The sequence below is a fragment of the Eulemur rufifrons genome, chromosome 15 (genome assembly GCF_041146395.1).
Source record: "Eulemur rufifrons isolate Redbay chromosome 15, OSU_ERuf_1, whole genome shotgun sequence".
Taxonomy (NCBI): domain Eukaryota; kingdom Metazoa; phylum Chordata; class Mammalia; order Primates; family Lemuridae; genus Eulemur; species Eulemur rufifrons.
The window spans coordinates 98,072,330-98,087,827 of NC_090997.1; the positions used below are offsets into that span (position 1 = coordinate 98,072,330).

The 15,498-nt window shown below is 43.5% G+C and overlaps 1 protein-coding gene across 2 annotated transcripts in view; it reads right to left on the reverse strand.

The window, feature by feature from the left end:
- Positions 1 to 12,826, reverse strand: part of CNKSR3 (CNKSR family member 3) — a 91,215-nt gene extending 78,389 nt beyond the window's left edge. For both annotated transcript variants that reach the window (XM_069487634.1, XM_069487632.1), the window contains exon 1: positions 12,166 to 12,826. In XM_069487634.1, coding sequence (XP_069343735.1) covers positions 12,166 to 12,217 — 52 coding nt within the window. In that variant the 5' untranslated portion in view covers positions 12,218 to 12,826. The remainder of the gene's footprint in view (positions 1 to 12,165) is intronic.
- Between the last annotated feature and the right edge of the window lie 2,672 nt (positions 12,827 to 15,498).

The following is a 15,498-nucleotide window of genomic DNA, read 5'->3' on the forward strand; positions in this document are numbered from 1 at the left end:
GTGCATGTATATATAATTTGTACACACATATTTATATATATATAGTCAGCGTACTTACAAAACAAACTGAAAAGTTAAATATTCCATAATTTTTTTGAGAAGTTTTGTAAATTGTATGTTAGGGTGAGCACTACTCCAGTTTCAGTACTGAAGCTAGTGTTCTTGTTTGTTATTCTTTTGTTTCCCAATTCAGAACACCCAGAAGATGGAAAGAACCTTGAGTCAACTGATAACTTACTAATTTAAACAGGACCCACACACCAGCACAGAAATTTGGAACATATACCCCATTTTAAGTTATACATGAAATCTTTCTGTCCAAACAGAAACAGCTCCTTTTAGGGGCCAATACTATATAACCAATATGTATAGGTAAACTCAATCAAGAGAAGCCAAATTCCTGCTTTTACACTGAATAATGTAAAACTACCCAGTGGTCTGCTGGGTCCATCCGGGCATCAGTATTTCTGGCTAAACAATATCTGCATCCATATTACATGTTGCAATTTTAGAAATAATGGAATTAGGTCAACAGCAAAATGAAATTATAGGTTAAAAAAGAAAGTTTACTAAATAATTAATGGATTACTATATAGCCAATTTTATTCATATCTTACAGGTATTTTCTCACTAGGACAATTAACACCTGATCATGTCTGTTCACAGAGTGAATTACAAACTGGCCCATAGATACATTTTCTTTGGTCTATGCCAAAAAAGTTATCAACAGTTTTCTAAAAACTGGGAAATATCACATAGAAACAGATTTATAGCTTCATTTGAAAAGAACAAAAAACAACAAAAATCAGAAGATTTAGAAACTGTAGGTCACAGCCAGCAGAAACTGAACAATACATGTGTCTGTAGGTTAGCCACAGTCTCTGCCACTCCCTATTATATCACACACCCCCACACTTCAACTCCTAGCATCGCCTGCCTGGCCCCTGTACGAATCTGAGTTTGCAACTCCTGTTGCAAGTCTCAGTACCATTCCTGGTCTTCAGTGTTCACTTCTGTAGTGTCTTTCTTATTCTGGACTCATGGCTGTTGCCAACTGTAGGAGCTCTCAAATTCCATCTGCACTGATTCAATGTCCATGCACTAAGACAAAACAGCTTTTCACCTTAAAATGCAATATATTTGCCACTCTGAGTATTTCTTGTTTCTGCCTTTTCCAAGCTCTGTTCAAAGCCAAAACCTGAGTGCTAAGTGAGGAAGAACAACTATCCCCTCTCCTCTCACAGTGGAGTGGGGGACAGGGAGTGTGGCATTCTACTCCTCTTCGAGTAAGGTCTGGAAATTCCACACAAAACCTAAACAGGCCCCTTCAGACCCATGAAAGCTTCCCCTCCTTCAGGGTTTTCCTAGGGCCAAGTACTCACAAAGAGACACAACAAAAGGATGCCCTGGGCCTGGGAGTAAGCCGCTGGCTAGGAGCCCACAGGGATAACAGCTTTAACTCTTCCCTGCCAATTCAGCAGAAAGGACACTTACAGACATAGGCGCATTCACTCATCCACTTACATATGTCACCATGGTCCCTACTGGAAGAGTTTTCCTTCTTAAGCATTACGCATTAGCTAAAAACCAACTGTCAACAGGAATTATGGGGGACAGTCTGGCCTATATCTTTTTTTTTTTTTTTTTGAGACAGAGTCTCACTCTGTTGCCGGGGCTAGAGTGAGTGCCATGGCGTCAGCCTAGCTCACAGCAACCTCAAACTCCTGGGCTCAAGCTATCCTACTGCCTCAGCCTCCCGAGTAGCTGGGACTACAGACACATGACACCACGCCCGGCTAATTTTTTGTTTCTATTTTTAGTTGCCTGGCTAATTCTTCTATTTTTAGTAGAAATGGGGTCTCACTCTTGCTCAGGCTGGTCTGGAACTCCTGATCTCAAGCAATCCTCCTGCCTCGGCCTCCTGGAGTGCTAGGATTACAGGTGTGAGCCACTGCGCCCGGCCCTGGCCTATATCATTGATTTCTGTAGGCTCCACGTGAGGGGTGTAGGCCAATGGTTGTCCAGTTCCAGCCTATACCAGAATCACCTGAAGGACCTCCTAAAATACAGCTTCGTGGATCCCACCCTCACAGTTTCTGATTCTGCAGGTCTGGGGAGGGGGTGCCTGGGAATGTACACGTCTGTGTTCCCAGATGATTCTGATGTTGACAAGTAGGTTCAGGAACACGAAAACAAGATGTTGGGAGGCAGCACATATACATGGCTGGGAAAGGTCTCTTGAAAAGCTCAGTTTTAAAATTTCAAGAGTCAGGTACGACAGTCAGACATTTATATGTACTCATTAAGTTCCCCTCTTCCATGGTGCCAGTGAATCTCTGTTTGGATGCAAACAAGAATGAAGAATTTCTCCACCTCCAAGAAAGGTCTTTCTTTACAGATCAGCTTTCCAGAAACTTCTTCGATGTGGCCTAGGGGTGTTTATAATCAAACCACTTCACACCATAGGTCTCGAGAGGTCTTGCTAGCAAGGAGTATTTATGTTTTTCAAATACTTATGCCTAACAATTTTAGGCTTTAGTGTAGACAGAGTCACTTTCATAAATGCTACCCACAGTTGTGCCATCTGCTCACAGTTAGTTCAAGGCTCCAGTCAGAATCCGTGTTAAGATGGTGCTGACAACTTTAACAGGTGTTACATGAAGTCTGGTCCACCCTACGTTATTAAGCTAGTTTTCCTCTATGTCAAAGATCATACTCCAGCTAGTATTTTGACTTGATTTGCCTGAAGACACTGTAATATAAAATTACTCAGAGAACATATGAGATTGTTGAATTAACACATATTTGAGTAAAGCTGGAAACACAGAAACACACATACACATCCACTCCCAAACCCAAAGAACTGAATTTCCCCTCTCTGCAAATCTCTGAAAATAGGAAATAGAATGTTTCCTTTCACTAAAGGTTTTCCTCAGGAAAGCATGATTCAGATTATCATAACCGCTGCCTTTTCTGATAGATAACACGTAGGGGTTTTCCTCTAATCGAGCTAACAGCCTCCTTAAAGGGGGCCTCACAGCTGGGTGTGTGCAGTAGGATAAAGCTTCCAGGTTATTCTAATATCAGCCTACCCACTTTCAATTCTCTTTCACTCCTCTCTATTGAGAAGGGATTCATTAAGTGTTAAAAAGTGTCTAACTCTTGTTGAAAATTTCTCAAAATACCACCTCTTCAATCCAAACTATGGTGGTTATGTTTCCTAATGCAAAACTTAGGATAGGCTGTCAGTAGAGCAAAATATTTTAAATCAGATCTACCAGTTACTTTACTCAAACACTCTAACAGTTTTCACATAGAAAGCTTTTTGATTTTTACAACCTATTGATACACATTCCAAGGAACGGCTTTGCTCTAATAAACACAACCATATTTGCCCTTCTAATCTCAGGTTAAAAACTGTTCAATCAGCCATTTGATGTCAAAGAAAACAAACTAGCCTAAGTCCACTTTCACAAAAACCCCATTCATAGATGAATAAACAGCTTCAGAAACTGTAGCTCCAGCAAAATGAGCCAGAAAAGAACAATGATGAGAACAAGCCATGTGAATGCGAAAAGACAGAGGGCGCTCTCGATTTTAGATGCCCAGCGGGGGAGAGCGTAATCATAATGAGGGGAGGGCAGAGCTCTTAGCCCTGGGAGGAGGGGGAAAAAATGAATACACATCCCAATTTCAGATCTAATTTTAAAATGACTGGGATTTGAAGCTATCAGGGCACCTGCTGTACTTAGAACTTGGCTTCACAAATGCTGGAACCACGAACACCTCAGCCCAAGACCCCATCAACTTCAGAATACTGAGGTGCCTTCCTGCTGATCATTTCTGCCCCAAGAAGCCAGAGTGATCTTTCAAAAAATAGAGCAAATAACATCACCCCTGCTTTCCCTGATAAAAAGAAAAAATTTCATCACCTGCCCATGACTTGTAAGCCGCATGCTCTGGCCTGTGTGTATGTGGCCCACCCCCTCTCCAACCACCACCCTCATTCTTCATGACTCCATCACGCTTCCCTTTCTCAAACACTCCAAGCTCTTCCACACTTCAGAGCCTTTGCACAAGCTGTTCCCTCTCTTACAATGTTCTTCTCCCTGATTTGCTGGTTCCTTGCTGCCATTCATGCCTAAAAGTCCTCTTAGAAAGGCTTCCCTGATGGCTCCATCCAAAGGAGCCCTCCACCTGGCCCCTCTCCTCACCTGTCTGCTTTATGTTCTTCTTTATGCTTATCAGTAGATAGTTTCGTGTTCATCTGTCTTGCTGTTGGTGGTGGTGTCTCTCACCCCCCACCATCTACCACATAAAGCAGGGACCTAGGTGGATTTCCAGCACCTAGAACAATACCTGGAACTGAGTAGGGCCTCTGTAATTATTTGTTGAATGAATGAAACTCTGTTTTTCGTAAGGGTGAAATTTGTCATCAAGGTAAGTGTTTTCAAAGAGCTACTGCTAAACCTTTCTATGACACCATCTTCCTATAAGACCGATAAGGTCCTGAAAAGAAGTGAGGAAAAAGTGTCCAAGGAAACAATGAGAAGAAGCCAGAAGATGGAGTTGATTTAACTTACCTCCTACATACAAACAATGGGAGGATTGAATTATACACATTATTAGTAAGCATGTCAAAGGTGACAAGCAGCCTCAACAGTGTTAAATATTTAGATAAAAATACTCCAACTGTACCCCCAGTTAACTTGGAGTTATTATCAATCGTTAATAATAAGCATGTGAACACTTACATGCCATACATTGTGCAAAATGCTTTCCCTATATTACCTCTTTTAATTCTAACTGAAACCCTGTGTGTTAGTTATGATCAGTCCCATTTTACAGGTGAGAAACCTGCAAAGATAGGCTTGGAGAAGGTAAGTTACTTACCCAAGCTTTCAAACAGTTAGTGTCAGATATAGAACTTGAATCCAGTTTTTTTTATTCTAAAGCCTATGTATCATTCACCAGAGCTGCCTGGCCTTCTCCCCCAAAGCAGTTAAAATGAATAAGCTGGGAAGAATGACAGGCAAGCCAGAAACAGGGCCAGAAAAAACTGCAAGTGCTGTTTAAGAAAGTTAAATATGTGTGTGTGTGTATGATTCTACCCAATAGAAATGCTAATTGTATCACACAGACAAGAAATTTGCAATGTGACACTCAAAAATAAAAGTTAGATTAAGAGGATCAAAAAGAGAAATGATTCATTCCATTGCTATGTTGTATTCTGAAACAATATAACACAATCAACAAACTACAATAAAATAAATATTAATAACTAGTAGCAAGTGTCCCAACTGCTAAAAGGTCAAGTTCAAAAAATCTAGGACCCTGCATAAGCTGTGTCCTGAAAAAAAAAAAAAAGGAATGTGTCCCATGACTCTAAATCCTCAAGCAATGATCAGAAAAGACTAAAGCTCCTGGAATTTGCCCCTTCCCGCACTGCTGGTTAGGAGGGAACTAGAAGGCACCACCTGGGCTAGAGGAAAAACCGGGACTGGACGAACAACAGGACAGAAGCCTGTGACGTCTGGTCTCAGCTCCTCGCCTCTGGACTTTGCACAACTCCTGTAACTTCCAAAACTTCCTCAATTCTGTTTATCTCCAGGTTTGTGAAGAGTCAAGTGAGACCAAACATGGAAATGCTCTGCAGAACTCGTGTAAATAAAATTTGACTTATTCATTTAAAGACTAGATAATGGCTAAGCCAGCAATGAAACTCCAGAAATAGCATGAAGGAGAGTAAAAAGGGAAAGCAAGACAAGAACACTAATGTCCCAGAGCCGGAACACAACAGGCTAGGAAGGGTCAAAAAAGAGACAGTGCCACCAGTGTGGCACGACAGACAAGAGCAGGGAACGCAGAGTGTCTGACGGGTGAGGCCTGAGCATGAAGAGGTCGCCTCCCAATCTCCACGGACACAGGACGGAGATGCTCCAGCCTTGGCACAAAACATACTTTCAAATTGTGAGAACTGCCCCGGTTATTTATTCCTGAAATGACATTCAGCCTCATTTCCCATCAACAATGAGATCTGCACCAAAATCAGCTAAGTGTGGTAAATCCCGTGTAATCAGACTGTAGGATAACATGCCCACCTCGTCCTCCCAAGTCCGGCCGAGGATCCTGAGAACAAGCTTCAACAGTAGTGACCACTGACCACCCCACAACTCCCTCCTTACTACTTGTGCTAAAAAATTTAAAAAAAAAAAAAAAGCTGATATGAGAACTCTTCAAGGTACAGGTAAGAAATCTCAGGGGAAATGTCTCATTGAGTTTGCTAAGAATTACCTGATGCTGTTGCTGCTAGGTGGTGCTTACAAATATAAGCATACACCCTAAGATTGCTTTTTCATTTTAATTAGTGGCCAAGTCAAGCATCCTCAAGTTAAATGTCATTACTCCAGAATTTAAACAAAACAGATTAAGTACATGTCAGCTCAGATAGCCCAATACCATAGTAGCAGGACCTGCCAGCAAAGTTTGAAAACGTGTTTGCAGCTATGTGCTAGAACAGCGCTTCTCAAACTGTAAAGGGTGCATGAACCACCAGGGGAGCCGGCTAAAATGCAGGTTCTGATTTTGCAGGCCCAAGACAAGGCACCTCTAACAAGCCCCCAGATGATGCTGATGCTGCTGGTCATGGAGCAGGTGTCAGACAGGAGCCAGCATCAACAGCAAGGGCCATCCTAATGCCACTCTCCCTGCAAGTCCAGTTACTATTTAAAAAAAAAAAAAAAAAAAAGTTGAGCAGATATGGTTTGAATTTATTTACCCAAAGAGTGTTCATGATATTGGCAAGAGGCACTTATCACTCAGCTAATCAAAAACCTTCCTGATCAGCTGCAAGTTCTGCACTGGATCCTTTGACTGGTTGGCAAATGGCAGAGAAATCTCTTCAGCATTAACAGGTGCCCCTGGATGGTTAGAATCCACGTTATGATAGACCTGACTGCTCAGAGAGAACAGCTTATGTCCTGGAGCTATGGGATAAAAGAAGAGAGGAGGCAATAAAAGCAAGGGGTAGAAATTTATTGAGAGTTTACATAAGATCACAAGTCAGAGGCGGAACTGGGTGCCCACTGAGTCTGACTCCAGAGCCCAGACTCTCAACCTCTAAGCTCCGCTGCCTGGTACCAGTCATGGAGTGATAGCACAATGGAGTACAGGACAGCCTGGAAGAAACCACCACTTAGAAATATGGGACCCCGAGCAAATTCTTTCTCTCTGCCTCAGTTTCTTTAATATGGGTAGGAAATGGTACATACATCTCATGGGATTTTCTGAGGATTAAACGAGGGCACCTAAATAAAGTGCTTAGAACAGCATCTGCCACATATTAATAACTAGTGCTTCAATCCATGTTTTCCTATTATTACGATTAAGGGAATTTTATCACTGGAGTGCAAGAGATAGAATTGAACCAGGGAGAGAGTGGGATGAAGAGAAGAGTTTTTTGATCTGTGACCAAATGGTGGACCTACAGCTGATGAAAGAAAAGGACCTCCCTTGTCCAGGGACCACAGAGGCTAAAAGAAAAGATATCACCTAAACTGGATTCAGGATTACAAAAAGAACAGCCTCCTGTATGGAGGGCAGCAGGAAGGGCCTAACAGTGCAAGACAGTAGATTACAGTCCACCTAAAATGTATCAGATCTCCATAGCTAACTTGCAAATTCCAGCCTCTCCATGACCAAACAGTGAGGCCCTTTAAGACTGCAGATGTGCCAGATACTAATAGACATTACAGTGAAAGAGCAGTTCCTGGGACCCTGGCTCAGACCTTGCACGAGAAAGTCCCCTTTACTCTTGGTTGCTGGTGGCGAATTGTACCTATGCTAGCAGCACCAGAAGCTGGACAGAGAGACTTCTGTCCTGGAACAAAAGCTGGATTTTATAGATGTGATCACTCAACTACATACTTAGTGAGAGACTCCCCATTCCAAGCTGATCAAAGACCCAGGCTAGAACAGACCTTTGAGACAAACCAGTCCCCTCCTTGTTGAAGACACTCCCCAAGGGCTTGAAAGCAGAAAAACAACTTGCGGTAGCTGTATTTGACAACAAAACTTGTCATATTTAAAGCAAGCTTAGGGAAAAAGCTCTCATATAAGTTAAGGTTTTGAGCTGAGAAAAGTTAACGGGAATGAAGATACAACACAATTCCTAAAACAGAGTTAGACAGATGTAAACGGGAAAGTATGGTACCTGTTCTACTTTAAGAACTGATCTATGAAACCAGCACACGCAAATTCCTGTGTGGCAGACCCTACTGCCTGGCTACCAATATCTATTCTCCCCTTCTTCCTTATTGACTAAACTCCAATTTTTTTCAAGGTACCCAACTAAAAACAAAACAAAACTACAACAACCAGCCTCCCATGCAGAATGAGGTGGCCACATGACACTTGTGGCAATTGAGATATATGCCAAGTCACTTGGTGGAGTTCCTCAAAGAACTCTTCAAAGGGGAAGACTTGACTGCTGCCCGACTTATGTCTCCTACAAATCTCCCTTCCCCTGCCTGGAACAGGAACGCGACCCTGGGGTGAGGCAGCCATCTTGCACTGAGGCTGCAAGTATGAAAACGAACACCATGAGCGAGGCCACATCCTACACCACGTGCTAGGAATGGATAAGATGACAGGAGCCTGGGCTCCTGACAGCACCATGGGGTCCTCCCATCTGGTTCATCCACTAGGTTTTCTGTTATGTGCGGTTGACCCTACATGTTATAAACGATCGTTTGCTTTGGCAAAAGCCTTTACTGAATTATTTTACTGGCAAGGTGCCATAAACTAGGAATTAATTTGATTTACAAATAACTTTCTGACATGAGCCAAATATGCAGAATAAGACATACATGTATTGGATGACTTTCATCCACTAACATATGATATTGGTAACTCATATTATGAGAATCTGAAGATCTATTCATAAATGTGGTGTAGATTCTCAGTGTGGTCTAGATGTGGCCTTGGGAAGAAACTTGTAAGAAGAAGGAGCGGAAAGAAGCCAAACCACCGTGGTTCAAACACTGCTCTACCACTTCTCAGCTGGGTGGCACTGGCCAAGGTACTTAACCTTCCTGTGACTCAGTTTCCTCAACTACAAAATGGAAATAACAGTTCTTACCTAAAAGGGTGGTTGTGCATATTGAATGAGTTGATATTTATACAATGCATAGACCTGTGCCTGATCCACTGCTAATATTTACTGAGGATCTACGAATAACATGATAAAATTGGTGACAGTGTAGCTAAAGATTAATAATAAAATCCAAACGGATTAATTCATTCTGTAGACAGCAATTTCTTTCCTGATGCATGCATCCATCTAATAACAGTGACATGAGATCCAGCTCTAGACTGTTGCCAGGTTTAGACAGTTTTAAATCTAAGGCCTTCTACGGTGCTCATAATCACCCCACCCAGATTCATGCAATACCAACAACAGCAAAGTCTACATGAAGAGCTGCTTATCAGTAGGATATATTTATAAAATAAAGGTTGGGTAAAGAGATTAGCAAAGACAGCTAAAAATAGTCCTATAAGCAAGTAAGTTTGCATAAGACAATAGTTTATGAAAAAGTCAATACTTGTGCATCATTATTTTAACAAATATTCAAGTAATGTGTCCTGCAATTTAGGAGAATGTAGCCTCTTAGTATCTAAGAGTTAGCCATACACTTGCTTCTTTTATCTTTTTTAGATTCTAACACAAAACATACAGGTTTCTTGGCGTTGTACTTCAGGGTCCAAAAGGGCATGAGCATTTTGTATAAAGTTGTCAAGTGCTAGCCACAGGTATGTAACCTAAAGCATCCAAGGTATTGAACCAGCCACAGTCCCTCTTTCAAGTTAGTAGAAAACGTATCCTAGATGAAAGCAATCTCAACTAAATCATAACGTCAAGGCAACTGGATACCAAAAACATGTTTTCATCTGCTCTTCCTTGTAAATGCTAAACAAATTTAACAGGATGTGAATTTACAATTCTCCTCTCCCAATCCCAAGAGCGATAAAAAAAAAAAAGAAGAAGAAGAAGAAGAAAGAAACAAATCTTGAGGGTGTGAAGATCTCACTCCATAATCTTCCTGTGTGCCTGTTACCACTTTTCTGGTTGTACATTATCAAGTAGGCTGGCAGGGCACAGGAAAGCCAGAGTGATAAGACATAACCCTTTCTTTACTCTAGGGCAGTACTGCCCAATAGAAATATAATGATATAAGCCACAAATGTGAGCCATGCATAATTTTAAATTTTCTAGGAGCCACACTTCAGAAGGTAAAAATAATCAAGTGAATTTAACTTTAGTAATATATTTTATTTAACCTAATATGTCCAAATTTCTATCATTTCAACATAAATAAATATAAAAAACACTAATAAGGTATTCTACATTCTTTTTTCATACCAACTCTTCAAATGTCATGTGTATGTTATACTTACAGCACCTTGCAATTCTGACTAGCCACATTTCAAAGGCCCAAGAGCTACATGTGATACTGGCTACGGTACCGTACCGGGCAGCTCTAGAGGTCAATGGTTGCTGAAATTATCAGTGTCTTAAGTTGCCTCTCTGCTGGGCATACATGTGACTTAGATCATCAACTCAGTCTCAGCAAGTTGCTAAACTGAGGACTTTAGCAGTATCTTGAATGAAGGAAAATACCTCATTTCAAACTAGGTTATGGGCACTTACAACTTTTAAGCTAATGTTTTCTACCAAGCACTGGCAATGCTATTTACTCTTTACCCAGGCAAACCTAGTCACCAATGCACAAGTATTTGTTGTTTTCATCTTCATTTTCCGTAAGAGTCCAGGAATTTCTGGTCACTTGACAAGCCCCTTCTCAAGGAGAGTGCATTATTATTCTTTCCCTTCTCCCCAGGAGCAGGAAATGGTCAGACAAACCCACTGACACATCCCATCCACCTAGGCCCTCCCATCCCACGTGGTCTATGAGTAAGTCACAGGCATGAGAAATGAGATGCGGAGATGATCAGTTTTCATTATGCTGCAGCCATGGGTGGGACAGTTGGAAAGGTGACCTGATCTTACCAGTATTACCTACCTCACAGGCTTACTGGGATGACCAAGGGCAATAACATAGAGCTCTTAGCAAACTGTAAAGCGCTATAAAAGTCTAGTAATTATTGAGAAAGAACACCATTCCTCACCTGGAAGAGCAGATAGAAAAAAAAAAACCAGTAACTTGAAACAAAGATTGGGGGGGTGGGTAGGGGAACCCATGAAAATCTATTGGGGTGTTTTTGTTTGGTTTTTTTTGGTGGATTTTGTTCTCTTGGAAGACTACAAAGAGGGATGGGTCGCCTCTAACACCTTTCCCTCGAAATCCGTGGGAAACAGTAAAAACTAAGTGAGACGGCCAGGACAAGCTTCTACCCCCGCTGGACCGCCCATTTCTCCCTACCCCACTGCTCTCCTCATCCCAATACTGTATAAATCCAGACAGTTGTTCAAAATAGTTAGATTTCTCCTTCCCAGTGCTTAAATGTGGCCTGAAAATGCAGCGCCACCGGGGGTACTGGCGCCTCCGGAGCAAAAGTCACTGCCTCCCAGGAGTCCTGGCTCGACGTTTCTCGCCGGCGCAAACGCCATGGTGTCGGCTGGCTCTCGAGCTGGCCGCTAGCTTCTCCAACAAAAACAGACAGGCACGGCGAGCCGCCGGAGTCTCCCTCTACCTGTCCAACCGCCCCGTCACGCCTGCGGACTGCTCCGGGCAGGAGGCATTTACGAGGTCCGGCGGGAGTCGCCCACACAAAGGCGCCTTGTGCCTGCGCTCGGGCAGCCAGGTCGCCGGGCATCGCACCCGGGCAGGGCAGGGACAGCGCCCCCCGCCCCGAGTCCCGAGATCTGCATCCCAGCCCTCACCCTTCACAGAAAGGGCACCCTTGCCCCCTGGTTTAAAGATGGGGCTCCCCTCGGCTTGCCACAACCCGCATCCCCGAAAGGAATAGCTCGGAGCAGGCACAGGAGACAGGGGAGCGCAGGCCACTCGTTAGAAGTTTGCATTGTCGCCGCGCTGCACTCTCACGGCTTCTCGCTGCAGGAAAGGCTGCGCACCCCTACCCCCGCTCCCCGCCCGCCCCCTCCCCGGGGCTGGAGGACTCCGGGGTTCCCCGAGGCCCGCTCACCTCTAGTCCAGTCTACCACTTGTTTGGGGCTCCACCTGGTCACAGGTTCCATGGTAAATGCCTTCCCTCCCCCTGGGCAAGAGAGTCGGAGGTAAGGTGCGGCTGACTGCGCTCGGTGCCCCGCGGCTCGTCCCCTGCGCGCGGGAGAGACTCTGTCAAGGCTGCATGGCGCGGTCAGCGGGTCATCCCAGCGCGGCTCCGCGAGGGCAGTGCGGCCCTCGCGCCGGCACTCGGGACAGCTGTGCGGCTCCTCCTCCAGCTGCCACCGTCCAGCTGCAGCTCCTCCTCCTTCCCCGGGCACAGCTGCTGCTCCCGGGCGACGGCAGCTGCAGGCGCGCGGGGCTGCGACCCCAGACCCCCTGGCCTCGACTCGCCGCGGGAGCTTCGTGCCGGGGACCCCTCCTCCGCTCTCCCGACGCGCGATCGCCTCCCGCTCGGCTCCTCCTCTCGGCCGCGCGCTCTCCCGGGGTCCCCGCTCCGCGTGCGCCGGCGTCCCGGAGCCTTCCCGCCTCAGGTCCCACCTCCTGCGCCGCCCTCCTGGCCGCCCTGGCAGGGAAGAGCGCAGAGCGTGCGCGCTCGGGTTACAAAGTTTCAGCGCCCGGCGTCGCCACCCGAATAAAAGAGGGGGCGGGACCGAGGACCCGAGTGAAACTCGTGGGAGGGGGTGGGTCCCGAAACCGGCGACGCCGGTTACTTTCCCTCTTTAATCCGGCTCGCACACACCCCGAGCGTCCCGGGCCCTACTTTCCTTTTCAGGGGGCGGGTTGCAGATCGCTCGCGCATCCTGGAGCGCCCGTTGGCTCACGGGAGGCCCTGGCTCTATTGGTGCCAGAACAGTCTGTCTCCGTGTGAGAACAGTACGCTGAAAAAAAACTAGGATCCGCATGTCCCGTTCATTTTCAACGCTTTGTATCACAACATTGCTCTGCCATGAAGCATCATTTAAGTTCCTTAAAGTAAAATAATTTTATTTCATTTATATTTTGGATGAAGTAGTAACTATGTAACTCACTCTCTTTTAGTGTTACTACAATGATACTTCGACTTCGCAACTAAAATGAATCATAATAGACTGGTAGCTTTTAGCGTTACATTTTGCCATATTATAATTTCATATTTGCAAAGTGAGCTAATGCTCCTTTGGATTAGTCATTAACCGTGAGGGGAAAGTTGTTAGCCAGTCAAAAAAAAAAAAATAAAGCATGTGCGCAATTTCAGCGCCTGACGTGGGAGGGCCCGTCCACATTCATGGGAGTCAGCCTGGGGCCAGAGTTAACGCTGAACTGGAGGAAATCTAAGTTCTAACGTCTGCCTCTCTGTCAAACTCTGTTTATCAGCAACCTCTATGTCCCACTCATGCTTGGAGATTCTTTTGGCACTTAATGATTCTTACTTTCAATTGTGGTTATTTATTTACGTTTTCATTTTGGAGACTGTTAACCCCTTGAGGGCAGAACCTGTTGATATTATATAGAGCTTTCTCTCCTCCCCTTCTTCCTACTCACAGAGTTGGTAGCACTCAGCACGGGGTCAAAGGCACGGTTGGTATTTATCCATTAAATAAATATCTGTGAATGCCTCCTCTGTGCCAGCCACTGCATTCATTCTATATTGGTCGAATTGGTGTAACTTGCACTACTTATACAGGTCTGTTTGGATGCACGTTTGTGAAACACGAATAACAGCCAGCCCAAGCATCTGTTGCATGGAGTGATGAGCTGGAGCAAGAAAGCAGAAGAAATATTAAAGAAAGTAAAGCAGGCCAGACAGTGGTGCACACCTGTAATCCCAGCTATTTGGGAGGCTGAGGTGAGAGGATCCTTGAGGCCAGGAGTTCAAGACCAGCCTGGACAACATAGCAAGACCCAGCCTCTAAAAAAAAAAAAAAAAAAATGAAGGAAAAATGCAAACCAACATAAGAGCCACCTCCCATTCAAATTATCTATAGGACTGAGGAACACAGAGATATGCAGCTATCAAATATAGTCATTTTTTTTAAGCAAAAGTGATTAGCAGACCGGGAAAGTTGACAAAGGCAATGATAATATTCTTAGTAGTTATCCTTTGGGGGAAAAAAATGGCCTTTTAAACTTAATAACATCATTAACTATCTTTATACCAGTAAGCAGAAAGAAGGACCTTGACATTTGTTCACTGGAAAATGTAACCAATCTTATCCACACCTGTAGTTTCATCAATCGCTATATATTGTGTCATCTTTGATTATGATTGGGGTGATTTATCTCCAAATCAAAATACTCCTGAGTGTGAAAGGGGACACTATCAATAATTGCATGAATAATCTGGGCCATGTGGTTCCCATAATTAGGAAGAAAAGTCAAATGTTAATGGTTTTGCCATAGCATTTTACTTGATGTTTTCACAATGTTTTGAAATTCATTTACATTAGTCTTTACTAGAGAGTTAAAAGCTATAATTCTTGGGAGTCAAACAAGAGTTTGCAAAACTTCATCCCACTGAGTCAACACACTGTCTATACTTGGTACAGAAATACAACATACTAAAGAGGAAGGCCATGCTAAGATCTCTAACCCAGAAGACCAATTAACTATCTTAATGAATTAGCGTTCTGTTTACACTTCAAGTCCTGAAGGCTAATTACTATTTAAATAAGGCTTTCTACCTTAATTACAGTCATTAGCATGTGAAAGTTTTAGGGAGGCCTGTCTTCTCTGAAATGCAAACTTAAGGACACACAAAGCCACTAATGGCATATAATAAAGGCAGAATCTCAGGTAAATAAATTTGGAAACTAAAGTATACATAAAATGATCATTTATAAATTTGCTAACTTTTTTCCTCTGCTAGCTAATATCTGTAGTTATAACATTATGTTGTATATGCATATACATTACCAAACTGCAGCTATGTTGTCTTCAGAACTCTTCATTTGCACCTTGATGTTTACTATAACTCCTTGCACATACAAGGAGTCGAACAAATCTTGTTTTAATTGAATTGAACGTGTAGAACTAAAACCAGATCTCCTAGATTTCTCTTTCTAGCTCCTTTATTTTTCTGACTTTGGATCTCCTTGTACATGTAGATAATTTATTCAATCAATAAAATGTGCATTAAGTACTTGTAAGGCACTAAACTAGGCACTAGGAGAATTCAGAAACAAATGCTGAATAGCCTTTATAGATTAAAGGCATCAAGCGATGTGGATTTTTTTCTGTAGTCTTTAATCAGAAGAAAGTGAGCCTGATGAGTGAGCCCAGACAAGGGAGTTTCAGTGATCAATGTGATATTAACATTTGCAGCTAGTCTAAAACTTTTTTTTTTTATTTGAGAACAAGGGTTGGAGGATTT